This window comes from Ochotona princeps, chromosome 33 (assembly GCF_030435755.1).
Source record: "Ochotona princeps isolate mOchPri1 chromosome 33, mOchPri1.hap1, whole genome shotgun sequence".
In the NCBI taxonomy this organism is placed as follows: domain Eukaryota; kingdom Metazoa; phylum Chordata; class Mammalia; order Lagomorpha; family Ochotonidae; genus Ochotona; species Ochotona princeps.
Genome location: NC_080864.1, coordinates 1,792,112 through 1,819,460, shown reverse-complemented (window position 1 = coordinate 1,819,460; position 27,349 = coordinate 1,792,112). Strand labels below are relative to the sequence as shown.

General features: G+C 59.0%; 1 protein-coding gene across 2 annotated transcripts; it reads right to left on the bottom strand.

Annotated features, from left to right (window-relative positions):
- Window positions 1-786: 786 nt before the first annotated feature.
- On the bottom strand, window positions 787-27,324 carry NWD1 (NACHT and WD repeat domain containing 1). Of its 2 annotated transcripts, none has more exons than XM_058658170.1 (19): window positions 26,963-27,322; window positions 24,356-24,441; window positions 22,314-22,430; window positions 19,776-20,073; window positions 17,547-18,789; window positions 16,001-16,204; window positions 15,038-15,197; window positions 12,768-12,885; window positions 11,990-12,148; window positions 11,084-11,281; window positions 8,784-8,903; window positions 8,250-8,467; window positions 7,090-7,365; window positions 6,311-6,401; window positions 4,938-5,092; window positions 4,480-4,747; window positions 3,348-3,898; window positions 2,362-2,470; window positions 787-1,125 (listed from the first exon to the last, which is right to left on the bottom strand). In XM_058658170.1, exons 1-19 carry the CDS (start codon window positions 27,138-27,140, stop codon window positions 821-823), a joined length of 4,854 nt encoding a protein of 1,617 aa, XP_058514153.1. In that variant the 5' UTR covers window positions 27,141-27,322; the 3' UTR covers window positions 787-820. The 2 variants fall into 2 exon arrangements, 1 of the variants encoding a protein (XP_058514153.1); XR_009244482.1 differs by having other exon boundaries at window positions 1,088-1,125; window positions 3,348-3,596; window positions 26,963-27,324.
- Window positions 27,325-27,349: the final 25 nt, after the last annotated feature.

Below are 27,349 nucleotides of genomic sequence, written 5' to 3'. Positions count from 1 at the left end.
CCTGTGGTTCCCCCGTTGGTGTGAAGCGCCATCGGCCTGTAGGCCAGCAGCGCCCAGGGCACCTGCTCAGTGCCTCACTCAGTGCTAGCCGCTGCGTAGGCCACTTTGGTCCCTCAGAGAGGCTGGCCTGGCGTTCCGGGCTCCCTGTTAGGGTGTACCCCACCTGAGAAAGCATGTCATGGCCCAGGTACTCGCCACCTGCGGGAGATGAGCTCCTGGCCACGGGCCTTGCCCAGCCTGTGCAAGCCTTGGGGAGCAGTGTGTGTGTGTGTTAAATAGTGAAACACGGGCCAGCGCTGTGACTCAACAAGCTTATTCTCTACCTTGCATCCCTTATCAACAGCCCAGGCTGCGAGTTTAGAAATGGGTTTTTATTGGAACAGCAGAGTTAAAAAGAGAGAAGGAGAGAGAGCGTGTATCCACACGTGGACACAACAGCCGGAACTGAGCCAACCCAAGGAGCCTCTCCCGGGTGTCCCACACAGGTGCAGGGTCCCAAGGCTTTGGGCCGTCCTCCACTGCTTTCCCAGGCCACAGGCAGGGAGCTGGGTGGGAAGTGGAGCAGCCAGGACTTGAACTGGCACCGCTATGGGATACCACTGCGGTGGTGGAGGGTTAGCGTGCTACGCCATGGTGCCGGCCCTCAGGGCTAGGTCTATGATTGGCATCTCAGGAAAATGAAAAGTCTACCTCCTCACTACACTGAATGATGGCGGCACGTTGGCCATCCTGCTGCCGACAAGCGCAGGCCTGAGACTGCAATGATGAGGAAATCAAGGTAGAAGACAGTCCTGGCCCCCCCAGCCAAGAGGAGCTGCCACTACACCAACACGCAGACTTGCGAGCGCTTGTTGGACCGGGCCCCGTGCCCACGGGCGCTGTGGGATGCCAAGTCCCCGGGAATCTGTGCCGTCCTGGCCAGCGCTCTCCTCTGCGTGGCTCTGACCACCCACACCGCTTTCTTGAAGCTGCGGAGGGGGTCCGGCTGGAGGCTGGGGCTCGAGGCAGAGGGCTGGAAGCACTCCCGCAGGACGTAACCGCTTCGGGTGGGGGCAACAAAGCCATCGCGGGTGGGCACGATCCTGTTCACTGGGGCGTGGACGAACTGGACGGTCAGCAGGGAGCCTGGGGAAGCCAGAAGGACACGGTGAGGAGAGCCAGCCTCGCAGGCCTAGCTGGACGGACACGGTGAGGAAAGCCAGCCTCGCAGGCCTAGCTGGACACGGTGAGGAGAGCCAGCCTCGCAGGCCTAGCTGGACGCATGCCCCCTGAGTGGCGCTCACACCACACTTAGCATTCCCCCCTGCTCTGCCAAACGCGCAAGATTGCACCTGCTCACACTGGGGGTTTCGAAGACCAAAGGACACCACAGGAGAAGAACAAATCAAGGAAAGTGAAGACATCAGGCTCACCAGGCACTTGGAACAGGTCTTTGTCCTGTAAACACTGGTGTGTGTCTTTAATGCATTTGTTCATCTGAAGGGTAGAGTTTTTAGACTGGCAAAAAGATCTTTTGTCCACTGGTTCATTGGCCAGGACTCGGATAAGCCAAAGAGATTGAGGGGCCAGCATTGTGGCATAGCATGCTAAGCCTCTGTCTGCCATGCCAGCATCATCCTCATGGCTGCCAGTTCGAGACCCAGCTGCTCTACTTCTCCTGCAGCTCCCTCCTGACACACATGTAAGACAGCAGAGGATGGCACAAGTGCTTGGGGCACCCATGTGGGAGACCCAGAAGAAGCCTGCCTTTGGGTCAACCAGCTCCAGCCATCACGAGCACTTGAGGAGTGAGCCAGCAGATGGAAGATCTTAGTCAGATATACAGAGAGGAGAGACAGTGAGGAAGATCTTCCGCCTGATGATTCACTCCTCAAGTGACCGCAATGACTGGGGCTGAGCCGATCCAAAGCCAGGACCCAGGAACTTCCTCCAGGTCTCCCACACGGGTGTAGGGTTCCAAGGCTTTGGGCCGTCCTCCACTGCTTTCCCAGGCCACAGGCAGAGAGCTGGATGGGAAGTGGAGCTGCTGGGATTAGAACCGGCGCCCATATAGGATCCTGGCACATTCAAGGCGAGGACCTTAGCCACTGAGCCACTGCGCCGGGCCCAAAATCTGCCTTTCAAATTAAATAAATCTTTAACCACACCCAAAGGTGCCCACACACCAAGGGCATAGTTTACGTGCAGGGTGCCCACTGGGACCAGAGGCCTGTGTGCAGCCATGAGCAGATTCAAGGCACACACAGCGGCAGGGGGAGTCCAGAAGGGGGTCACGGGTTCATCCTTGGGGCCCTGTGGAAAGGACTCCAAAGCGAGGCTCTGCATGGCTGTCCCTGGGGTGGCGCAAGGGGAACTCCTCACCGTCCAGCGTGCTGCAGACAATCACAGATCCGTCCTTCAGGCCCGCGTACACGTACTTGTCGTTCTGGGAGAAACAGGCACTCAGGACGCCACTGCGGCTAGGAGCAGCCTGCTGGGGACACGTCGGGGGGCTGAGAGCAGGACAGCAGGCGGCAGGGGCTGCCCCAGACCCACCCACGGGGCCAGGCCTGGACGACCCCACACACACACAGGGAGCCGCTGCCTTTCTTGCTTTCTTGGGGTCATGGCCTAGTGCCATCTCGATGGTTTCAGGGTAAGGAGAGGACACGAGACTCGGAGGCTTCCCTTGCTAGAAGGACCTTGGGCGCATTCCCAGCAGTGACCACTGTGGTCATGCAGGACTCGGCTTGTGTCCTGGGACAGCAAAGAGGAATGGCTCAAGTCCTGCAGGAGCCACGCGAGGAGTGCTGGGAGGACCCTTGGCATGCCCGCGGGGACAGCGTGCGTCACACACCAGAGGGTTTGGGCTTGAACTCCAGCCCCGGAATCCAGCTTTTTCTGGGAGGCAATGGGTGGCGGCTGAAGCACTTGGGCCCTGACACCCCCAGGTGAGACCCGGTCTGGGATTGCGGCTTCTGGCTTCAGCCTGGCCTGGCCCTGACTGTCGCTGCCATCTGGGAGGTGAACCAGCAGGTGGAACATCTCTCTGTGTCTCTCTCTCTTGCTCTATAACTCTGCCTTTTAAACAAATCCCTTCGCCAGGCTGCTTATCAGCTTTGCACAGCAAAGGCATAGCGGGTATGGGTGCTGGGTCTAGTCCTGGCCGTTCCACTTCCAATGCAGCTCTAGTAAGATAGCCCCAGTGCTTGGGCCCCAGCACCCACGTAGGGCGACCCAGATGGAGCCCCTGGCTTTGGACTGGAGCAGCTCCAGCCATTGCGGCCATGTGGGGAGTGACCCAGCAGATGGAAGATCTCTCTCCCCATCCCCAGGCCGGCCAGAAGGGCTCGCTGCCAGGCACGCACCATGTAGCCCATCTCGGCGGTGCACCTGCACGCCTGCAGGTCCCACAGGCAGAGCAGAGCATCCTCGGCTCCGCTCACAGCCAGCTGCTCCCCGTGGCTGACGTGCAGGCAGGTGACTCGGGCGCCGTGCGCCTCCAGGGCGCACACCCGGGCGCTGGCGCACTCGTACAGGAAGATCTCCCCGCGGCTCATGCCGTAGAGCACACGGTGGTCGCCCAGCATGGCCACGCAGGTGATGCTCTCGGGCAGCTGTGTGTAGAAGGTGTACGTGGGCCCCTCGACGACCGGGCAGGGATCCCCGGGGCCGACGTCCAGCACCTGCACCAGGTTGTCGTAGGCGACGGCCAGGCGGGTCTCGCGCTTGTCCAGGGACAGGCACGTGACGGCGCGGCGGGCCTCGGGAGGGGGGACGCAGACCACGTCCTGCCTGGACTTGAGAGGGAACAGGAGCACGACGCCCGAGGCAAGGCCGGCCAACAGCAGCTGGGCCTGCTCGGCCACCTCCACGCACCGCACCTCGCTGGACACGTCCAGGAAGCCTTGCTCCTCACCTGCAGGGGCACCAGACAGAGTGAGCAGTCACAGCCTGCAGCTGCTTCCACGTGCACCTAAGAGGCCTTTAAAACACCCTCACGACCCCTACCCTCCAACGCGGTGCTGCCGGCTCCCCCCGGGGCCATCCTCACCCCCTCACCATCCCAGCTTTTCTTAAAATTAAAGAAATAGGGCCTGGGGCAGTAGCCTAGTGGCTAAACTCTTCTCCTTGCATGCACCAGGATCCCATATGAGCGCCAGTTATAATCCCGGCAGCTCCACTTCCCACCCAGCTCCCTGCCTGTGGCCTGGGAAAGCAGTGGAGGACGGCCCAAAGCCTTGGGACCCTGCACCCGCGTGGGAGACATGGAAGAGTTCCTGGCTCCTGGCTTCAGATTGGCTCAGCTCTGGCCAGTGTGGCCACTTGGAGAGTGAACCAGCAGATGGAAGGTCTCTCTGTCTCTCCTCCTTTCCGTATATCTGACTTTGCAATAAAAATAAAGCTCTGAGGTGAGCGGGGCGATGTGCCACTCCGCCGTCCACGAAGCTGGTAGGCAGGACCTTTGGTTCTCACCGTGCACCCACGTGTTTCACGCACCTGCCGCCACGTCCCACACGGTGAGTTTGCGCTTGTCCCCGACCCTGGGGTAGTACAGGTAGGCGCCCTGGTGGGACACCGCAGTGAGTCCCGTGCGGTCCAGGAAGGTGGCTGAGGCCCGGGCCCTCGGCACCCGGCGGAGGTCCCAGACGGTGAAGGTGGCCGCCTCCGGTGAGGCTGCCGCCACCAGAGTCCCTCCGCGGGCCAGCAGGCTCCCAGTGCCGTCCAGGATGGCCAGCAAACTGCCCTGTTCGGACACACTCCACACCTGGTGACACAGTGGAGGAGAGGGAGGCCGACCTGACCCATCTGTCCACCCCTAGGCTGCGGCCGAGCCCTTCACCTCCTCCCACCCTCCTGCTCCGAGAACCCGCAGAGCACCCCAGGGTCTTTCGTGGAATTGCATTTTCCAGTGCAGAGGCCGAGGGAAGGAGCCGGGGACACGGCTCAGCCCGTACCTGCACGCGTGCGTCCCGGGATGCCGTGACCAGCAGGTTGTTCTCAGGCCCAAACACGGCCGACTCCACCGCGGCCTCGTGCTGCAGCTCTGCGGCCCCGAAGCGCTGGAAAGCCTGTGCGTCGGCCAGGAGGAGCCGCATGCGGCTGCCGAAGCCTGGAACGGCAGGGCAGGGTCGGCGGCCGGAGGTGACCCAGGCGGCCAGGACGGCCCGCAGGAGAAAGGGGCCATGGGCGTGGCCTCGGGTGGGCGGGGCTGGGAAGGAGGGCCTCCGGGGGCGTGGCCCCAGGTGGGTGGGCGGGGCTGGGGAAGGAGGCCCTCTGTGGGCGTGATCGTTGATGGGCGGGGCTGGAGGGACGGGTGTGGTCTGGGGTGGACGGGGCTGTGGGACGGCCCTCGGTGGGCGGGGCTTGGGGACAGGGCGTGGCCTCGGTGGGCGTGGCATCCGGCCGACAGAGCCGGGAGGAGGAGGGTAGAGGCCAGCTGATGCTGCCCAGCTGTCAGGAACATTTTTGAGAAAACTATGGAAAGGGAGTTCCTATCTTGTTTTTCTATGTCTCCATCTTTCAGGTACATACATGTAAAAAAAAAACTTTATGAAACTAACAAAATAACAAATGAAGGTTGGGCATGGTGCAATGGCTCAACTGGATAATCCTCTGCTTTGCAAGCACCAGGATCCCAGAGGGGCGCTGGTTCTAATCCCGACTGCTCCAGTTCCAATCCAGCTCCCACTTCCCACCCAGCTCCCTGCCTGTGGCCTGGGAAAGCAGTGGAGGACGGCCCAAAGCCTTGGGACCCTGCACCCGCGTGGGAGACCCAGAAGAGGCTCCTGGCTCCTGGCTTTAGGTCAGCTTAGCTCTGGCCACTGCAGCCACTAGGGGAGTGATCAGTAGATGGAAGATCTCTCCCTCTTTCTGTAAATCTGCCTTTCCAATAAAAAATAAAATTTCTTTTTAAAGAAATTTTGAACAGTAGGGCTGGAAGCTCCCGTGTGGTGTGTCCATGGTATGTTTATTCCACAGACTTTCGGAAGCTTGCACTCACGGACACTCGTACCGGCTTGGCTGACCTGAGCTGTCCCCGACATCCTGTAGCTCAGGGGAGGGCCTGACATGAGAATTAGAATTAGCATCTAATACTTGGAATATTCTAGAATGTTCTAGGGCCTGACAAGAGCATCGTTGCTTCCTGGGGATGCGGGGGTCCTGTTGGACGGTAACAAAGGCACGCCTGGAGGAGAGCAGAGGTGAAGTTTGACCATGTGTGACTAGTGAGCCACAGCCAGGAGCCAGAGCGGCCACTCAAACTAGGCACCTCACATGCCCATCACCCAGCCCACTCTGCACCTGTGCCAGGAGACCCAAACTCCACCTGCAGCCAGGAGGGACTCGTCCTCCGAAAGTGCCAGGCACCCCACAGCTTCCGGAACCTTCTCCAGCAATCTGTCTCCTGTGATGGAAACCTGCGGCAGGTGTGAGATGCCTGTCAGCCGCTGGTGCGGGGCTCAGAACTGGGGCTTCCACTCACAGGCCTGGGGGGTCATCTCAGCAAGGCCCAGCCCTCGCCAGCGGTGGCGACTGTTATGGGGGGACATCCCTGTTGTTGGGAGTGCTCCGGGACTAGAAGCTCACAGTCCCCAGGCTTGGCAGCCCGCGTGGAGGAGGAAGACACAGCGGGGAACAGCGGAGAGTCAGGGGCGCGTTCTGCTGGGCCCTGTGGATGAGGTTTGAGGCATGCCTCCGGAAGGGGGGGCAGGGTGGGAGGCTGGTCCCCAGCCCAGGGAGGAGATGTGGGGAGTCGCTGAGTCTCCCAGGTGTGGCCCAGCACTTTCGGATGCCTGTGGTCCAGGCTGCTGGCTTCTGATCAGCTCCCTGCTAACGGCCGGGAAGGCAGAGGGCCTGGCACCCAGGGGGGACCCAGCTCGATTTCCGGGCTCCTGGCTTTGTCTGGCCCAGTCTTAACTATTGGAGACATTTGGTGAGTGAACCAGTGGACGGAAGATCTCTCCCTGTCCTTCTCTCTCTCCCTCCTTTCCTCCCCCCTCTCCATCTCTCTTCCTCTCTCCCTCTGCCCTTCACATCTCCTGGCTTGCAGGCCACCCGCACACTACCAAGCTGTACGTACCACAGCCAGCTGGCAGAATCGCTTACCAAGCAGACAGAGCCGTCGCTGAATCCGATGACCACCAGCCCTTGCCTCTGACCCGAGACAGCACAGGTGGGGACCCCATCTGCTCCCACGCTGGACATGCGCTGCTCCCCCTGTGGGCTCCCCGTGGCCGAGTGCCACAGACGGACCACGCCTCCTCGGGACACGGCCAGCAGCCCGGCCTGGCCAGCCAGCAGGGCCGTGCAGAGCCAGGGGTCGGCAGCATCCCCTACGGCGCAGAAGACGGGCTCGGTGCTCTGCGGCTTCCAGGCGCTGATCTGGGGGAGACACAGAGCAAGCCGGAGACCCAGGCTGCCGCCGTCTGAGGCCCGCACAAGGTCCAGCTCACTTCCTGCGTTCTTCACCACTCGAATTGTCTTAACTAGACAGGCAGGAAGAGAAGCAACAGTGCTTGTGCCGTGGGCGATAGAGCCACCGCCTGTACGAGTTCAAGTCCTTGCTGCTCTGCTTTCCATCCGGCCTCCTGCTCAAGCGCCCGGGACAGCAAAGCGGAGGACGTCTTAAGTGTTTTCGTCCCTGCAGCCATGTGGGAGACCCAGGAGAGGCTCCTGGCCCCTGGCTTCAGCCTGGCCCAGCCCCTGCTATTGTGGGCATTTGGGAAATGATCCCATTTGGGAAATGTCTGGAAGATCTTTGTTTCTTTCTCTCTCTCTCTAACTCTACCTTAAAAATCAACAAATGTCAAAGCTGAGAGCCCAGCATGGTAGCCTAGTGGCTAAATGCTCATTTTCCACGCACCGGGAGCCCATATGGGCTCCACTTCCCATCCAGCTCCCTGCCTGTGGCCTGGGAAAGCAGTGGAGGATGGCCCAAAGCCTCGGGACCCTGCACCCGCGTGGGAGAGCTGGAAGAAGCTCCTGGCCCCTGACTCCAACTGTTACAGCCATTTTGGAGAATGAACCAGTGAATGGAAGATCTTTCTCTCTCTCTCTCTCTCTCCTTCTCTGTGTAAAATCTACCTTCCAATAAAAATAGATTGTAAAAACAAAACAAAACAAAACAGATCATCTCCCCCAGCTACGATAACATGAGACCCTCATTTCATGTAAGCCCTTCTGCATATCCGGGAGCCCCTCTTTGGGCAGGCAGGCCCCTATCCCCCCATCTGGCCTTTCTTCCCAGGAGAGCAGATATTTGTTACCTTGGAGCCCATGGCTGCGTACACCACCCCACTGGCCTCGTCCACGTGCAGGTTCCAGGAGCGTGGGCCGGGGACGTGCGGCAAGCTGCCCTCCGCATCCATCGTGATGCAGAATTCCTGTCGGCCAGACCGCAGGTCCCACAGGCGCAGGGAGCAGTCACTGGAGGCAGAGAGGGCACGTGTGCCCCCGGCAAAGACTCGCAGACACCTCACAGCTCCTGTGGGGATGGGAGGCACCAGGCGGAGAGCATGGGAAATGCCTGGCCCGTCTAGAAACTCACTGGCTTATCTCAGAACCCATGGCTGCTGGGTTCCCTCCTACTGCACGTGGGAGAGTGTGGGCTTGGCATTGTGACACAGTGGGTCAGGCCAATGCTTGGGATGCCAGATACTACACGGAAAGCACCAGGTTCAAGTCCTGGCTGTTCTAATTCCCATCCAGCTCTCTGCCAATGTGCCTGGGAAAGGCAGTGGAGGTTGGTTTAAAGCCTTGGGACCCTGCACCCACATGAGAGACCTCAGGGTGAGCCTCACCTGAGTGCCCGGTTAGAAAATGAAGCAGTTGCTCCTCCTCCACGTCCCATACCACCACGATGCCCTCCTGGGTGCCCACCACCAGCAGCTTCTCCTCACTCCATGTCATGGCCGTGATGCCTGCAGCCCCCAAGAGATGAAGGCAATGACCCCCAGAGCCATGCCTGATGCTGCAGCGGGGGGCTCCCCCGCACAGGGGAGGAGACTAAGCCTCAGGGGTGTGTGTACAGCCTAGCACAGACTCCCCAGTTCAGATTTCCATATTGGCAACCAGGACTGTGGCATAGCCAGGTAGAGCCTCTGCCTGCGGTGCCAGCATCCCATATGGGCACCGGTTCATGTCCTGGCAGCTCCACTTCCCATCCAGCTCTTTGCTTGTGACCTGGGAAAGCAGTCGAGGATGGCCTAAAGCCTTGGGACCCTGCACCTGTGTGGGAGACCCGGAAGAAGCTCCTGGCTTCAGATCAGCTCAGCTCTGGCCATTGCAGCCACTTGGGGAGTGAATCATCAGACAGAAGATCTTCTTCTCTGTCTCTCCTCCTCTCTGTATATCTGACTTTGCAATAAAAATAAATGAATCTTAAGAAAAAATAATTGACTTGAAAGGAAGAGTGACAGAGGGCGTTCTGGGTGCCAGGGGCACACCACCCTTCCCATACACATGGCAGAGGTCACTCGGAATGCCATCTGCCAGCGCCTGGGCAGACGGCACCACTCAGTCCCACACAGCCTGTCTGGTGTTCTCCCACAAGTGACAACCGCCAGGCTGGGCACTTGGTTGACCATGCCAAAACCCAAGCTGCTCGCACCCTTAAAGCCATAGCCCTCTGGGTTCCAGCTAGTGAGACAGGCGTTTCCATGACACGTTCGACTCTCGGGCGCGTGTATCTGAACAACGGGCCTGCCATGCTCCCCTCCCCGGCTCCTCTTGGTTGGAGTGTCATCCTGCTAGCCAATGGGCCTCCTGCTGACAGTGACAGAGTGACCAATCAGCGTGTACCACTTCCGTGTGGGCAGGAACGGCTACGGGGACAATAAACCGCCATCTTACCAGTGCTGGCTTTGATCAGAACGCTTGGTCCTATATATTCACAAACAACTTCTCTGCCCTACTCATCTCCTCCAGGGTCAGACTCCTTCTCAGGGTAGCATTCTAGAAGCTGCCTCCTGGGGCCCGCGGTCCATCCATTCTACTTGGCATCTGTTAGAATGCCTACTGCTGAACTGACCTCCGAGAGCTGCTGCTTCTCCCCCTGCTGGGCCCTACGGCACAGAAAGGGCCCGTGCAGGGGGAACTGTGACCTCAAACCATGAGCCACCTCTGCGTTCTGAGATCCCACAGACCCTGGCAGGGACAGTGGGAAGGGAGACAAAAGGAAAGTGAGTGGGGACAGATGGATGGATAGAGTGTGGGTGGATGGCTGAGTGAGTGCTGGGTGGGTGGATGGGTAGATGGGTGGATTAGCTGGGTGAGTGGTGGGTGGACAGTGGTGCAGATGGGCAAACAGGTGCATCAGTATCAAGAGGATGGGCAGGTTGATGAATGACTAAATGCATGGCAGAGGGAATTAAGCGGATGGAAAATGAGAGGCGAAAGGATAAGTGAGTGAGTTGTGGATAGATAGTTGGGTGGATAATAGATATCAGAAGCATGAGTAAATGGATGAGTGGCTGGCTGGCTGGATGGGTGGGTGGCTGGCTGGCTGGCTGGGTGGGTGGATGGATGGATGGATGGGTGGATGGATGGTTTCATGATGGATGATGTATGGATGGGTGGGTGGGTGGGTGGATGGATGGATGCATGGATAATGGGTAAATGGATGGATGATGGATGGGGGGATGAGCAGAATGCATGGGTAGAGGGTAGGTTAGGACATAGGGTGGGATAATAGGTGGACAGAAAAACTGGAAGACAAATGGATGGTAGAAACAAAATTCGCTCCCACCCCCACCCTGCCCGTTTTGTCCCAGGGACCTACAGAGCCTTCAGTCTCTGGGGCCTGGTGTGTGGGTGTGTGGCGGGGTAGGCTGGCAGGTGGATAGAAGGGTAGATGACACTAAATGCCACCCTCCACCTTCTTAGCACAAGCCTGTGAGTTGCAAGCCCACCATCACCATAAGAGAATGATAGCAGTCTTCCCGAAGGGGGGATCCCTGGCTGGGGAGCGGTGGGACGGTGGGTGTCTGAGGCAGCAAGTGGTGCTGCAGGCTGGGTGACACCTGAGGGCCCCCGATGGGCAGAAGGACACCCTCCCCATCCAAGCGCGACTCCTCTCCCCCAGGAGTCTGCCTTCCCTCACCTTGGTGACAGCCGGTGAGGGTGGCCTGCAGGGGACCTCCTGGGGGAGGCAGGAACCCAGCCAAGGGCACCAGCACAGGGTGTGGGCATGCCCGCAGCCAGCTCTGGGCCTGCTCGCACAGCCGCCCCACCAGTGCTGGGTGCGAGGAGGCGAAGAACTGGAGCCTGCCCAAGAGTTCCGTGTACAGGATGCTTCTCTCTGCGACAAAGGAAAGGTGGGTTAGGTGACTGTGTGGCCCGCAGTGTCCCCACTGCCCACAGGGCCTGCGGGAGGGAAGACGACAACACCCACCCGCCACACAGCCACGCCCATCTGCCAAGTAGCCACACCCACCTGTCCACCACGCAGCCATACCCACCCACCATGCAACCATGCCCACCCGCATGCAGCCACACCCACTTGCCACACAACCCTGGCACCCGCCATGAGCCACGCCCATCTTCCACACAGCCGAGCAGCCTCTTGCGGGCTACATTCCACACTTGTCGGCTCGCAGCCCCGTCTAAGTCCCCAAGCCCCCTCCTGCAGCAGAGTTTTTGGAGTCACTGAGACGCTGAGGTCGACCACGCCTCCTGTGTCCACAGATTCCGTGCTCCTGTGGTTTGGATTTAGTAATAGAGCATGATGCGGTGGAGGAGGGGGACCCAGCTACCGGTAGCAATCTCAAACTCAGATCCCATCTCACTTTTTTTTTTTGAAGATATTTTTAAATGTGGATTTGAAATATAGAGTTATAGAGAGAAAGCTCAATGCCAAATTCTAGAAGCCGCCTCTGGGAGGACACCCACAGGGTCACCAGAGCACAGGAGAGTAAAAGAACACCTGGCTCATGGCGCAGTGAGTCGAGGAAGCTTCTAGAGTCAGCAGGTGCACTCCCCACCCCCTCAGGAAGCCAGCCAGGCTCACCAATGCCACGGAACTCCACGGTGGGGCGGCAGAGCCGCAGGGCTCCACGGACCAGGTCAGCCTCGGCAGAGTCCAGGACTGGAGCACACAGGGCAAAGTCATCCAGTAGGCTCTCGATGCCCCCCGAGATGGCCCGGCAGGAAATCCAGCTGAGATTCCCTGCAGGGGAGAGAGGTCATCCTAGGGTTCTTCAGTTCAGCCCCCTTGACATCCTGTACCGGATCACTCTTGGCAGTGAGGACTGAGCTGGGCATGGTCGGGTGGGGAACAGTGTCCCGGGGGTCTCCACCCACCAGATGCAACAGCAGCCCAGCCTTTGAGCGTGACCATCCAAAAGTCCCCAGACATGGTCAGTGTCACATTCTCTGGCTGAAAATCACAGGGATGGACAAGAGGGTGGATGCAGAGTTACACAGAAGGATGGATGGAAGGGTGGATGGAAGGATGGATGCCTGGGTAGATGGGTGGGTAGATACATGAATGAACGAGTAGATGCGTGGGTGGATGATACGTAGATGGCTGATAGAGGGACGGCAGGCGAGAGGTCGACACATAAAAACACGCATACAGGTGACAGGTGGACGGCAGAGCCGCCCCTGCAGTGTGAGCATGTCTCAGACATCACGTTTGAGTGGCGCCCCCTTCCGTGCACTTGCTGAGGTGGCCCCCGCTTGTGAGGAAACATGCATTTCCACGCTAACCCTTTGTGCTCTGGGAGCTCCAGCTGGCAGGGGGTGGGGCAGGGGCACCCGCGGGACCGTTCGGTTCCTGTCCTTACCCAGCACTTCCTGTCGCAGCTCCTCCAGGCGCCCCGCGTGTAGCAGGTGCCAGGGCAGCTCGCTCAGCTTCCGCAGGTTTGCCACGGTGTCTGAGAACCACAGGGGCTGGGGGGCCACCTGGTGGGTGACAGGGGAGGCTGGCTGCTGCAGCTGGGCCCAGCCAGCACGCTCACTCCACATTACACGCACATACATGCTCACACACTCCACACATGTGCACAGGCACACACCCCCACAGATGCTCACTCCATGTACACAGGCACACATGCCCACACTGCTGGAGGTACCGGGACAAAGACTTCAAGCAACCCACAGTGAGGGCTGGGGCAGACAGAGGGACATGGGGCATCCAAGGTCGGGATCATGGCACTGCGTGGGGGCAAGCCAGGGGCACTGGACCTTATGTGCTATGCAGGGCATGTCTGGCTCTGTGTATCACAGAGTGTTGGCAGAGAACAGCAGGGAATAGTCCTGGGGGGCAATACTCCTTTGGAGTGTTTTCAATTTACAGTCGACAGACAGACGGAGTGCCCCTCCACTGGCTCACCCCCAAATGAGTGCACTGCTTACAGCTGCAGGCCAAAGCCGTCCGGAGCCAGGAGCTCCTCCGGGTCTCCCGCCGTCCCCTGCGGCCCCCAGGGTGTGCGTGAGCGGGAAGCTGGCACTGAAGTTATGTACTCGAACAGGGAGGCAGAGGTCTTACCTGCTGGGCTGTGGGCGGCGGGAGCAGGTTGGGAGTTTTGGGGGGCACTGGGTTGTAAGGCAAGCTAGGGCTCACAGAGAGGAGTAGCTGAGATATAACAGAGCGTATCTCATCGGCACTGTCCCTTCTGGGAGCTTGGACTTGAGACAGAGGGCACTGGGCAGCTATGGGAGGTGCTGGAGCAAAAGCAGGGGCCGAAGGACTTGAGATTTGGAGAGCAGATAGGGGATCAGACCATGGCGTCAAGGGAAGGGGTCTGGGCCCAGGGAGTGGCGGGTGCAGCTGGGCCTGGGAGTTATTGGACAGCTGGGACAGACTCTGCCTCCCAGCCTCGGAACAAAGACAGAAAACTCAAGCTGGAGCGGCAGAATTAAAGCTGCAATGTTCTAGCTTTCAGAGATGTTAACATCTGGTGGGCACTGGCCTACAGGAGCACCCTGTACCCTCTTAGCCATGCTTCTGAAATCTGTCATGATTTCAAAATGAAAACTTTTCTTTAAAGTTACTCCCCCCATAAGGAAAGGGAGCCTGGAGGAAAGAAGGAAAAAAAAATTAAAAAGGGAAGAAATCAAGGAAGGCTTTCTGAAGGAAGAGGCATTCAAGCTGATCCTTGAATGCACTGGAAAGGCGAAAAACACTCAAAACCAAGGTGCCAAGGCTTAGAGCTCCCTGCGGAGAGTGAGACACAGTGTGAAGGAAATGTGCTCACGGCTGGGAGGGGAGGAAGGGGTTACGAGGGGAGTTACTGGAGAGGCAGAGGGACCACACGGTCTCCTTCCAGCACCTGGCCGCACAAGATAGACGCCACACTCCTCTAAGTCAGCCCAGCTCCTCTGTTCTCTCCGTAAACGTACTGTTCCTCCATAAGGCAATACCAAAGCATGTTCCAGGAGCCAGTGGTTCACCAGGGTAGGTGGGCGGGTGGATGGGGGAGTGGTGGATGGGGGAGTGGTGGATGGGGGAGTGGTGGATGGATGGATGGGTAGATGGATAGATGTGTTGATGGGCTGATGGATGGGTGGATGAATGGATGGGTGGGTGGGTGGGTTTAAGGTGGCTGTGTGATTGATATAGATCAATAGATGGAAGGTGAGCGGTCATTGACAGATGACGGATGGCTGACATGGGTGACAGTAGGTGACGGACAGTTCAGGCTCTAGTAGACACATAAATGGATGGTCCAGATAGGTGACAGATGACACATAGGTCTGGTTAGTCCTTCATGGCTGTGTGGGACTGCTTCTAGGACCCCCACAGTGAGCAGCCCCGTTGGCGCTCTAGCCCTAGGTCACATGGACACGGCTGGTTCTGACCACGTGATGGGGTGTGTGGGAAGTGGCCAGAGGTCAGGCTCCACCTCAGCTGTTGCTCCCACCTGTCCCCTCAACCCATCATGCCCAGGGACGCGCCACATGTCTCAGCTTCTTCCACGAGGAACCAAGAGGCCCAGAGGGCACTGCAGAGGGGCAGGGATGGTGGAGGCGTGGGGTCACGCGCGCAGTGGGGTGGTGGAGGCGTGGGGCCACCTGCAGCAGCGCGCACAGCAGCAACCCTGACCTGCCTCACCTTGCGGTCCAAGTTCAGGGGCTTTCCCACAAGCGGCAGACTGATGAGTTTCTTGGTGCCCTGACTCCAGGTGCCCGAGAAGAAGTCGGCTAAGATGCTGTGTCTCTTAGCCCTCTCCGGCCCGGACAGGTAACGCTGGCAGATCACCTGGGCCAGCTGTCTGTGGAGAAACAAAAATGACTCACAGCCCATTGGAGTCTTCCCCAAGGTGCCCCCCAAGACAGGCCAGTTGGCTGACCACCTGCAGTGCTGGTGTATGGCACCGATTTCTAAATGGGCCCATCTCCCCTACATTTTTGAATTTACTCAAGAAACTAAGACAGGCCTGGTGCAGCAGCCTAGAGGCTAAAGTCCTTGCCTTGCAAGTGCCAGGATCCTATATGGGCGCCAGTTCTAATCCCGGCTGCTCCACTTCCCATCCAGCTCCCTGCCTGTGGCCTAGGAAAGCAGTGGAGGACGGCCCAAAGCCTTGGGACCCTGCACCCGTGTGGGAGATCCGGAAGAGGCTCCTGGCTCCTGGCTTTGGATCAGCTCAGCTCTGACAGTTGTGGCCACTTGGGGAGTGAACCAGAGGATGGAAGATCTTCCTCTCTGTTTCTCTTCCTCTGTCTATATATATGACTTTGCAATAAAAATAAATAATAAAATTTAAAAAAAAAGAACTGAAACGTAAGTGGTCATACAAGGCGTTCACACGCTCACACGTTCCGATGTGCACCACGCACAGCACGTCACGAGCCTGGACAATCCAGGCGGCCATCGGTGGGCACCCGCACGGACTCCAGTGGGTCCATGGAGCCAGCATCTGGCACTGTGAATATGTCACCCGCACTCCATAGGGCTTGGGGCCGGCTCCCAGGGCATGCGTGCCCTGGGAGCTCATGTTGGGTCCTTCTGGGGAGACCCGGACGATCTGACTTCAGCCCGGCCCAGCCCGGGCCATGGCAGGCATCTGGGGCTTACCTAGGGGCGATGGCCAGGAGCGTGCAGCCGTCCCCGGGCCTCCGGGCCAAGCAGCGCCCCAGATCACGCCGGAGCCGCACCCACAGCAGGGGTGGGAAGCGCAGCAGCTCCTGGCTGGGCAGCGTCCAGTCCTGATACACGGCCTGCAGGAGCTCATCATCCAAGGACAGCACGTCCTTCAGCTCCGCCTCCGAGAGCCCGTACCTGTGGCAGGAGGGCAGGTGTGCAGGGCCACGCGTGGGAGCGCAGGGGGCATGCATGCATGCAGGAGCCGGACCCTGCCCCACCTCTGTGCAGGGGCCGGCAGGTGCTCTCGCCTGGGCACATGTTCGCTCCCTGCACACACACACCTTCCTCATGGGACATAAGGCGCTCCAAAGAAGTCTCTCACGTGGGTGGTGGGGGCCCAAGCATTGGGACCACCTGCTGCTGCCACCCAAGGAAGAGCAAGGCTGGCACTGGATCCCGGGGCCCCTGAAGGCACAGGAGGTGAGTATCCCAAATAGGGGCTTAACCACTGGGCCGACAACCACCCCAGAGTTTGCCCTTTTCACTTTCCCATGAACGTCTTCGAGCGTCCCACCAGTGGTCCGGGGACGGGACACACACACACGGATGGCCGGACAGTCAGGTCTACCCGTTCTCCATTCCCCCACAGGGGGTCCGGCCACGCTCCCGGGGGTGTGAGAGGCTTGCCCCGGCGTGGGAAAAACTCAGTTCCACTCGAGAGGCAGAGGTCTCCACGATGCCACATCAAGGGCTCCTTCCCCATCAGCGCCAGAATGTGGGGTTCTAAGGCCATACCCCTGAAGTCCCCTGGGCATGAGGTGTGGCCCACATCGCCCGGATTCTGGAACTAGGGGTTTAAAGAACAAGTCCTGGGGTGGCGCTGTGGCTGCGCACGGTAAACCACTGCCTGCAGCGCCGGGATCCCACAGGGATACCAGTTCGTGTCCCGGCTGCTCCACTTCCCACCCAGCTCCCTGCCTGTGGCCTGGGAAAGCAGTGGAGGACGGCCCAAAGCCTTGGGACCCTGCACCCGGGTGGGAGACCTGGAGGAAGCTCCTGGCTCCTGGCTGTAACCTGGTCCGGCACATGTGGGGTGTGAATCGGCAGGTGGAAAATCCTCTCTCTCTCTGCATATATATAACTTTCAAATGAAAATTTTTAAAATTTATTTTCATTGGAAAACAGATATACAAAGATGAGGAGAGACAGAGAGGAAGATCTTCCATCCTCTGGTTCACTCCCCAAGTGGCCGCAATGGCCAGAGTTGATCCCATCTGAAGCCAGGAGCCAGGAGCTTCTTCCGGGTCTCCCACACGTGGGTGCAGGGTCCCAAGGTTTGGACCATCCTCCACTGCTTCCCCAGGTCACAGGCAGGGAGCTGGATGGGAAGTGTAGCAGCTGGGACTTAAACTGGTAGCTGTATGGGGATGCTGGCATTTGTAAAGTGGAGGATTTAGCCATTGAGTCAATGCACCGGACATGAAATAAAATAAACCTGAAAAAGCAATAGCAGCAATAAGAAAACCCAGAGGCTTACCGTGAGCATACGAGGTAGCCCAGCACGTGCGCCACCAGCAGCTGCCCGTGGGTCTGCTCCAGGCGGGCACAGAACTGGTGAGTGGCCCCCTCGGGTGTTGCAGCCAAAGGGGCGGGCGTGGTGAAGGAAGCCCACGTGCGGGCTTCCTCGAAGGCCAGCCTCAGGTGGCCCGGGTGGCCACCCTCGAGGCAGCTGACCCGGACCAGGTCCGTCTGCTCAGGCCTCAGCGTCCTCCTGGCGTCTGCCAGCAGCAGCCGCAGTAGCTCCAGACCCTGGTCTCCGGAGAGCGGCTGCACCTCCCAGTAGGCGTCAGGGTCCCTGAGGGTCTCTCTCAGAGTCTCCAGGAACCCCCCTTGGCCCGAACAAGCCGAGAGGATCAGATGCACCCCGGGCGGGCACTGGAGAGGCAGCCCCGGGAGCCTCGTGCCACAGACAGAATCAAGGTCATCCAGCAGGAGGACCAGCGACTCGAAGCGCCGGCGGGAGATGGCGTGGAGGAGGGCGTGGAAAAACGGCCCAGACCTGGCGTGGGTGGCCAGCACCTGCGCGGGAGGCGGGGGCAGCCCGAAGGCCAGGCACACCTGGAGGCACAGGCTGCCCAGCAGGCCGCGGGCATCCCGGCTCTGCAGCGACGTCCCCAACAGTCGCAGCACGGTGACCGTGTGCGGCCGGAGCAAGCCCGCCATCTCCTGGGCCAACTTGCACATCAGGGTGGTCTTGCCCACTCCGGGTGGGCCGCACAGAACCAGGGGCGGGTGGGGGCGGCTGTCATCACATCTGAGCTGTTCCCCCAGCCGGGCTAGGAGCCCCTGGCGTCCGCAGAAGATGCGCGTGGCCTCGGCGCCCTGCCTGAGGTGGTGGCGGATCTCCTGGAAGAGCCATAGCAGCTCGGGAGCCGGCTGCAGCTCCCGGAAGTGCTGGAGGACTTGGTGGGTGGTCTTGGCCACGAACTGTTCGCTCAGCTCCTTCAGGTAGCGGCCATGGGCCTTGCTTTTGGGGGTCCCCAGGTCTCGGCTCCACGGCAGGTGGTGGGTATGCAGGACGCCTGGGTGCTCCTGGGTGAGGCGTCCCTTGAGGCTGCCGAGCAGGGCCTGGGCAGCGGTGTCGGGGCAGCCATCGGGGAGCCGGTCGGCCATCGGGAGGGCGCAGTCATCCAGCAGGTGTTTGGGCAGGTCGTGGATGTCTCGCACAAACACAGTGGCTCCAGGGCCCCGCAGGCCCTGCTCCAGCTCCCACTCAATGACTGTGGAGAGACAGACTCACATCGCTGTGGGTGCTGGGGACACCCATTCTGAGGGGGGCAGGGCACAAAGGCTTTCTACTTCAGTGAGCACCCCTGGGGGCCCCCAGGGTGGGGGTGCACGCTCTGACGCACAGAGCTGGGGCCGACCTGGCCATCTGCATGCCACCCAGTTGCAGGTGCCACGGAGGTTACTACCCAGGAGCTGCCCGCCTAGTGGCCCTGGCTGGTAGCCATCACACTCCTTAGGGGAGTGAGGGCAGCATTGTGGCTCAGTCAGTGAGACCAGCACCTAGGGCGCCGGCTGTCCCATGAGTGCTGGTTCGAGTCCCGGTTGCTCCACTTGTGATCCAGCTCCCGGGAAAGAAAATGGAGGACCGCCCGAGTGCTTGGGGCCCTGCCACCCACAGGGGAGCCCGGATTGAGTTCTAGGCTCGTGGCTTCAAGCCTGGCCCAGCCCTGTCTGCTTCAGGTGTGTAAGGGAGTGAACCAGTGGGTAGGAACACCCTGCCTGTCAAACAAACAGGTAAATATATACTTTTCAAGACAATGAAGGGGCCCGGCACGGTAGCCTAGTAAAAATAAATATTTTTAAAAAATTTTAAAAATCGGGCCCGGCGGCGTGGCCTAGCAGCTAAAGTCCTCGTGGGAGACCCGGAAGAGGCTCCTGGCTTCAGATCAGCTCTGGCCGTTGCGCTCACTTGGGGAGTGAATCATCAGAGGAAGATCTTCCTCTCTGTCTCTCCTCCTCTCTGTATATCTGACTTTGTAATAAAAATAAATAAACTTTTAACAAAACCTCCTTCTCCATGTCTTTGCCTTCTGGTCTCTGGAAACGCCTTTGTCTCAGAGAAGGCTGGGTTACAGGCACACTGGACCCCTTGTTCCAACTCAGGGAAGGCAAGGAACAGGACTGTGCCCTGCCAGGGCATTCTCTGGCCCGTGTGCACCCATGGGCGTGCACCCCAAGGGGAAGCCCACAGCCTCACCTGACCACTGGTGACGCAGCCATTGGCCCTGGGTGAGCAGCCCCAGGCGCCAGGCCTCCTGAGCCCCGGAACGGAGGACAGAGGCCAGGGTGGTGTCCTCGGGCTCTCGGGGCTGTCCAGCGCCTGGCACATGAAGTACGTAGCTTGGAGGGATGGCATTCTCGTCCATCCAGAAACCTTGGGCCAGGAGCTCCATGTTGCGTGGGCTGGCAGCCAGCTGGGACCGAACCATGTTCCATTCCTTCTCCTCCATCTGCAGTGGCACAGCACGGGGGCCGTATTGGTTGCCTAGGAGAGCCTGAGACGAGAGAGCCCGGGGTCAGACCTGGACATGGCCACGAGGGTCTGTGACAGTGCAGGGGACAAGCAGGCATGTCCAGGGACAGTGGTGTGACGACTCCAATTGCCCATGCCCACAGGGCGTCGGGCAGCGATGCTGCAATGCCCATCAAGCCCCAAGCAGCACAGACTTCGTTCCCTAGGACACACTGTGGCCGCTGACAAACGGCCCCCGAACTGTCAGGGTCTTGAATAAGATCATGTAGGGCCCGGCACCACGGCCTAGCTGCTAAAGCCCTCGCCTTGAACATGCCAGGATCCCATATGGGCGCCGGTTCTAATCCCGGCAGCTCCACTTCCCATCCAGCTCCCTGCTTGTGGCCTGGGAAAGCAGTGGAGGACGGCCCAAAGCTTTGGGACCCTGCACCTGTGTGGGAGACCCGGAAGAGGTTCCAGGTTCCCGGTTCCCAGCCTGCTGCACCGGCGTCCCATATAGGAAGGGCCATTCACACCCTGGCTGCTCCACTTCCGACCCAGCTCCGGGCTAGGGTACCTGGGAAAGCAGCGGAGGACGGCCCCGGGGCTCGAGTCCCTACGCCTACTGGGGAGACCCCGCAGGAGCCCATGGCTTCAGGCTTGGCCCAGTCTTGGCTGCTATGGCTACTTGGGGACTGAACCAGCAGGAGGAAGATCTCTCCATCTCTCTCTTGCTCTGATTTCATTTACTTATAAGCTTTATTGCTTTGTATTGGGGGTCAGATATACAGAGAGGGGAAGAGACAGAGAGGAAGACCTTCCGTCTGCTGATTCACTCCCCAAGTGAGTGCAACGGCTGGAGCCGGTGCCCATATGAGATGCTGGCACCTGCAAATTGAGGACTTTAGCATTAGGCTACTGTGCTGGGCCCTGTCACCCTGATTTTGAGTAAGTCATTTCCCCACCCTCTGTGCTGCTGTGACGCATGGCGGCAGGAGAGCCTGACAGAGCTCCCAGGGGGCTGGTCCCCAGCCACTGAGGTGCCTCAAGAACGCAAGCCTCACTGTGGCCACTGGGGGCCTCTCTCAGCCCTGGAAGGACAGGAGGTGCATCACAGACAAGTGGGAAGCGAGCAGAAGCGAGCAGAGGTCGGGCAGCCTGGGAAGGTTCTGGAAGGTTCCTGGGGCCCAGGCTGGGGACTGAGGGGGTTACAGGTGTGTCTCCCAGCTCCCAAGGAGTGCAAGCACGCAGCCGGGCAGTGCTTTCTGCTGCTCGCCACTCACAGTCTTCCCTGAGAGCATCTAGTCTGTCTCTCCTTCTTTCTCTCTTTTCTTTTGTTTTTCCCCCTTTCTTGGAAAGTCAGTTGAAATGATCTTTTTTGGAACACAGAGTTGAGAAGGTTGAGAAAGTAACGAAGATTTCAAAGCGTGGCCGCAGGAGCTCAGCAATGTTCGAGTACAGTGCTTTAAAAGACAGAGAGAGAAGCGGGGGATGGGCCAGGGCGATGGTTCAAACGGCTAGTCCTCTTCTTGCACGCGCTGGCATCCCATTAGGGCACCAGTTCGTGTCCCGGCTTCTCCACTTCCCACCCAGCTCCCTGCCTGTGGCCTGGGAAAGCAGTGGAGGACGGCCCAAAGCCTTGGGACCCTGCACCCGCGTGGGAGACGGGGAAGAGGCTCCTGGCTTCAGATCAGCTCAGCTCAGCTCCGGCTGTTGCAGCTACTTGGGGAGTGAACCAGCAGATGAAGGAAATTTCTCTCGGTAAATTTGATCTACCTTTGCTTTTGTTGTTGTTGTTGCAGAGAGAAAAGTTTATTTGCGAAGGGACCAGGTGAGCAGGGAAGGGGAGGAACCTCCGGAGAGAAAGGCGGGAGGTGGGGTGCCTCTCGAAAGAGGAGGGCGAGAGAGACACACCTTGATCTGCCTTTCCAATAAAAATAAGTAAATCTTTAAAAAAAAAAAAGAAAAGAAATGTGACTTGATGCTCATAGCCCAGTTACTGGTAGGCAGAGGTGTTTTAAGGTGTCAGCTCAGAAGGGAGGAACAGAAAATGCTGAAATTCACAGAATGTCCCAAGATCCTGTGTGTTTCTGTCGAGGGAAGTTTCTAGATCAATCTCGAAGCTTCTCTCTGCTTTCCACATTCCACTCCCTAGCTCACCTGCTGCTTCCATCTGACTACCAATGCCTGGACCCTGGCTAAGCGCCTCAGGACAGGCGTGCTGCGATTGGCTGGCAGGCTGGGGTCAGCAGGAGGACCACCCCACCTTCCCCACATACTCACCACGTAGGCCGGGCCCACAGACGTCCTCTGACAGCGCTCTAGCTCCTCCAAGCAGAGCTCGGGGGTCAGGTGTGCGGTGGCCTGCAAGCTCGGGAGGCCCCACCTCAGATCAGTGACCTGCAGACAGGTGGGCATGTTGGGGCGCGGCGGGGGCTGTCTCTGCGCTCCCCTGGACAGCAGCATACCCTCACTGTGCGTGTGGGTTGTGTCCATGCCTGTAGGACATCGTGCGACACTACATCATCCCCTCAGATACTGAATATGCAAATATTCAAAACTGGGCCTGGTGCAAGGCTTAACTGGTTAATCCTCCACCTCCAAGTGCCGGGATCCACTACTGGTGACAGTTCGTATCCCGGCTGCTCCACTTCCCATCCAGCTCCCTGCCTGTGGCCTGGGACAGCAGTGGAGGACGGCCCAAAGCCTTGGGACCCTGCACCCGCGTGGGAGACCCGGGAGAGGCTCCTGGCTTCAGATCAGCTCAGTTACGGCCGATGTGGCCACCTGGGGAGTGAACCAGTGGACAGATGTTCTGTCTCTCCGTCTCTCTAACCTTGCCTCTCAAAGAAAAAATGAAAATAAATTTGCAAAAATGAAGAGAGAGACAGAGAGAGAAAATAAGTACTTTCAATTTCTTTCTTTTTTTAAATTATTGATTTATTTGAAAAGAAAAGGAAGATAGAGAAGCTCCCACCTGCTATTAGTTGCTCGAAGGACCACAGTAACTGTGGCTGGGCCAGGCTGCAGCCAGTAGCCGGAAGCTGCTTGTGTGTCTCCCACGTTGGGAGGGAAGGGGCGCAGCCTCCTGAGCCGTCATGGCTGCCTCCCAGGGCGTGCCTGAGCAGGCTCCATCTACCCACAGTGGCCTGGGGGCTCCTAACGGGGTCTTGGTAGCTGTGCCATTCAGCAGTCCCCAATCAGGGACCCTTCCTTAAGCGGGGGCTTGTCCACACATGTCGGCAGTGCTTCCTGGCCAGCAGGGGGCAGTGCCTTGGGCCAAGCTGGCACGGAGCAAGGTTTCCCTGGCAACCACAAGCTGCCCGGCCGCGCATGCCAAGGAGGCAGAATTGCCCGATTCTGGCAGACCGTGGGACAAAGCAGATGTACCCCAGTCCCGGCCTCCCTAAATTCTTCAGAAAGTAACAGAAACTCCTGAGGAAGCAACAGTGCAACCTTGAGCATGGAAGCAGGTGCCTGGGGGATGGCAGGGCGGCAGGGGAGAGTCTATGTCAGAGCAGGGAGGGCACAGGACAAGCACATCACTGTGCTTCTGTCTGCTGCTTCAAAGAGAAATCCAGGACCAGGCACGATGGCTCAATTGGCTAATCCTCCCCTTGCAAGCACTGGCATCCCATATGGGCGCCATTTCGTGTCCCGGCAGCCCCAGTTCCCATCCAGCTCCCTGCTTGTGCCCTGTGAAAGCAGTCGAGGACAGCCCAAAGCTTTGGGACCCTGCACCTGTGCGTGGGAGACCTGGAGAGGCTCTGGACTCCTGGCTTCAGATCGGTTCAGCTCTGGCCGTTGTGGCCATTTAGGGAGTAAGCCAGTAGATGGAAGATCTTTCTGTCTCTCCTCTCTGTGTATATCTGCCTTTCCAAGAAAAAGAAAGAAATCTTAAAAACAAAAAACAGAAAACAAAGAAAGACAAGGTCCAGGCCCTTCAGCAAACCCCACTGCCTGTCTACCTCCAGCAGCTGCCTGGTGAGCCTCAGGCCGGATGGGCTTCCCGGTGCTGCTTCCATGGTCACCTGTACCCCGCAGCTGCGGTCCTAGCTTGTGTCCTTTGCAGGGGCTGGGTGGCCCACCTCCCTGCTGACACGCACCCTGGGATAGCAGCAGGTGACAGCCCAAGCCCCCGGGCCCTGGCCACCCACGTGGGGGAGACCCTGCTGGAGCTCCTGGCTCCATCTTGACCCTGCCCTGGCTGCTGTGCGCTTTTGGAGGAAGTGAATAAGCAAACACCAAGAACCACGCTGAACGACAAGACTCAACAACGCAACGTGAGCAGGCTCCGACGTGGCCCCCGTGGCGCGGATGGCTACCTCGAACTGCAAGCCAAGCTTCTGGCAGAAGGTCTGGAGCTCGGGGTAGGCGTTTCTCTGTAGGAATTCTCTCTCTGCATCCATATCTGTAAGGGAACGGGCACGAGGGAAAGGCTGGGATTCTGCTGTCTGCCTCCTCCACCAGCCCCCCCACCAGGCCTGCAGCCCCGCCCAGCTCAGCAAAGGTGATGTGCTGGTGTAAGCGTGTGCCCTCGGGTGCTATTTGGGATATGATCCTGAAGAATAACCCTTATGCAAAAAGTCACCTGGACAGGCAACCCATGTGGGTTTGCCTCAGACTTGATGGTGTGAACCACCCCCCCCCCAAATCCCAGGCCTTGCAGGTGCCTGGCCCGAGGGCTTAGGATGCCTGCTGACATGTTTGAATGCCCGGGTTGATGCCTAGCTGCCCCTGAGCCTGGCTCCCAGCTCGAGCACACCCTGGGAAGGAAGTGAGTGCCTGGGCCCCTGCCACCCCGCATGGGAGACCCGGATGGAGTTCCTGACTCCTGCCTGGGCCCAGTAACATGTGATGTAGACAGCTGGGGGCTCAGCCAGCATCTGGGAGTGCATACTCTCTCTCTCCAACTTACTTGCCTTTCAAGCAAATACAAACTGTTGTAGAGATTGCAGTTAAAACTGATTTTACATTGGAATTCAGGACACCCAAAGCAAAGCTAGATAATATTCCAAATTCATCACTTAAAAATTCTTTCACAAGCCTAGCATGGTAGCCTGGTGGCTAACATCCTCGCCTTGCACGCAACAGGATCCCATGTGGGCACCGGTTCGTGTCCTGACAGCCCCACTTCTCATATAGCTCCCTGCCTGTGGCCTGGGAAAACAGTGGAAGATGGCCCAAAGCCTTGGGACCCTGTACCTGCATGAGCCAGAAGCAGCTCCTGGCTCCTGGTTTCAGCCTGGCCCAGCCATGGCTGTTGCGGCCACTTGGGGAGTGAATCATCGGATGGAAGATCTTCCTCTTTGCCTCCCTCCTATCTGTATATCTGATTTTTCAATAAAAATAAATATTTTTTAAAAACTTCTTTCACTACATTGTACTGTTAACGCTGTTCCTGAGGTTGTTTGCAACTACTCATACTTTCCTGAAATAGATGTTTTTAAAGTATATTTGTTTATTTGAAAGAGAGAGATCTGTCTTCCACCTGCTGGTTCACTCGCCCAAAAGACTTGCAAAGGTGGGGCCCGAGCCAGGGCGGCTGGCCAAGCGCTGTCCTGGGCTGTCACCTGCTGCCTTCCAGGGTACATGGTCTCACAAAGCGGGGGCTGGGACTCCAGCCCAGGTGCTGGCGTGCCCAGGAACAGCTTCCAAGCTGCAACTTCTTTCTTTCCTCCCTGAAAGATTTATTTATTCAGAGAGGCGAGTTTCAGGGAGAGTGGATAGAATAAGGAGAGATGGCTGGGCCATGCTGAAGCCAGGAGCCAGGAGCTTCTTCCAGGGCTCCCAGTGGATGCAGGGGCCCAAGCATTTGGGTCACCCTTTGCTGCTTTCCCAGGTGTTGTGGGCTAAGGAGTTGAATAGACTTCGCAGAGACTTCCACCATCACTGGGCTCCTGTCGGTGCTTCATCCCCAGACCCTCTCCGCAGCCACGTTACTGGCTCTGCTGGCCGGAGCACCCAGGCACATCTGTAGGGTGCTGGAAGGGAGGTGGGGCAGCCAGGACTTGAACCAAGTGCCTATATGAGATACCAGTGCGACAGGTGGTAGCTTTACCCACAACACCACAGTGCCAGTCCTCCCCCTCCCCTCCCCTGTTAAACAGCTGCCGGACTGAATGGCAAACCCAGGTAATCCGGGGGACATGGCAGGCACTTCTCCACTGGGACTAGCACCCACCCAAGCATCACGAGTGTTCCCCTGCACCCATGAGACGCTCAGGGGTCACCATACTGGCCGCTCCCCGGCTTCCTGCCCTGCAGGTTTTACCACTGCCCTAACCCCGATGGGTGGGAGGAAGTTGGCAGGCAGACCCAATCTTTTTTTTTTGTTTGTTCCAACTTTTGGAGAACAGGATGCAGCTGCCCGTCACAGGACGCTACCCTACAAGATCTTTGCCACCGTGTGAAGTTGGCACGGTGGGTACAGGTGCTGACCCGGGAGCTCATGGCCAGCTCTGCCCCACGCACACATAGGCGTGGGCTGTGCAAGCGACGGGGCAACCCGACGGCAGAAGGCTGCTGTTGATCTGACAGGCAAAATGTCACGGAGCTCTCACAGCCACAGAGACGAAGATCTTTCTCCACCTGCCATTTGGTTCCCCCGACGCTGGCAACAGCCGGGGCTGGTCCACCATCCCCACCTCTCCCATGTGGAAGCTTCTTCAGCTTCCCACAGGGTTGCTGAGATCTACAAAGCCAGGGAGCATGTGGGAGACCTGCATGCAGCTCCCGGCCCCTGGCTTCATCCTGGCCCGGCTCCGGCTGCTGTGGGCAGTGTGTGGGTGTAATGGGGACAGTTCCAGGAGGCCCCCCGTCACCGGTGTCCCCACAGGGTCACCAGCTGGACAGTATCCACATCCAGTTGGGATGTGGGAGGGGGAGCAGGAAGGACACCCCCTCCAAGGGCTGCCAGCCACTGCCCTTACCTGACACGACAGAGCTGATAAAGATGGCCACACCGCTGGGTGGAGGCACGGGCAGGACCCCTGCCTGGCCCCGGAGCAGCCGCCGGCAGGTGCGGGGGCTCAAGCAGCCCTCACTCATGCTGCCTGCCTGGTGATGCCTTCCCTGGGAACAGGGCCGAGGGCTGAGCCCAGCAGCCATCCCTGGAGAAAGGCAGGGCGGGGCCGTCGTCACTCACCCAGGGCCCCTGGGGCAGCCCGTGGCAGGGCTGGGCAGGTGTTGGGGGACAGAGCCAGCTGCTCCCTGCAGGCTGCTGGCTTCAGTCCAGGTGGGGTGGGGGGCAGCGCAGGTATCTTCCCGGCCGACACCCCTCCACACACCTGGGTACTTGCTCCCCAGCTCCCCAGTCC

Coding starts and splice junctions, on each gene's coding strand:
- NWD1 (XM_058658170.1), bottom strand. CDS start 27,140: ATGGCTGCTGGGCTCAGCCCTCGGCCCTGTTCCCAGGGAAGGCATCAC. Junction 20,074..22,313: donor CTGTGGGCCCGGCCTACGTG/GTGAGTATGTGG, acceptor CTCTCGTCTCAG/GCTCTCCTAGGCAACCAATA. Junction 1,126..2,361: donor TGTCTGCAGCACGCTGGACG/GTGAGGAGTTCC, acceptor TGGCTTCCCCAG/GCTCCCTGCTGACCGTCCAG.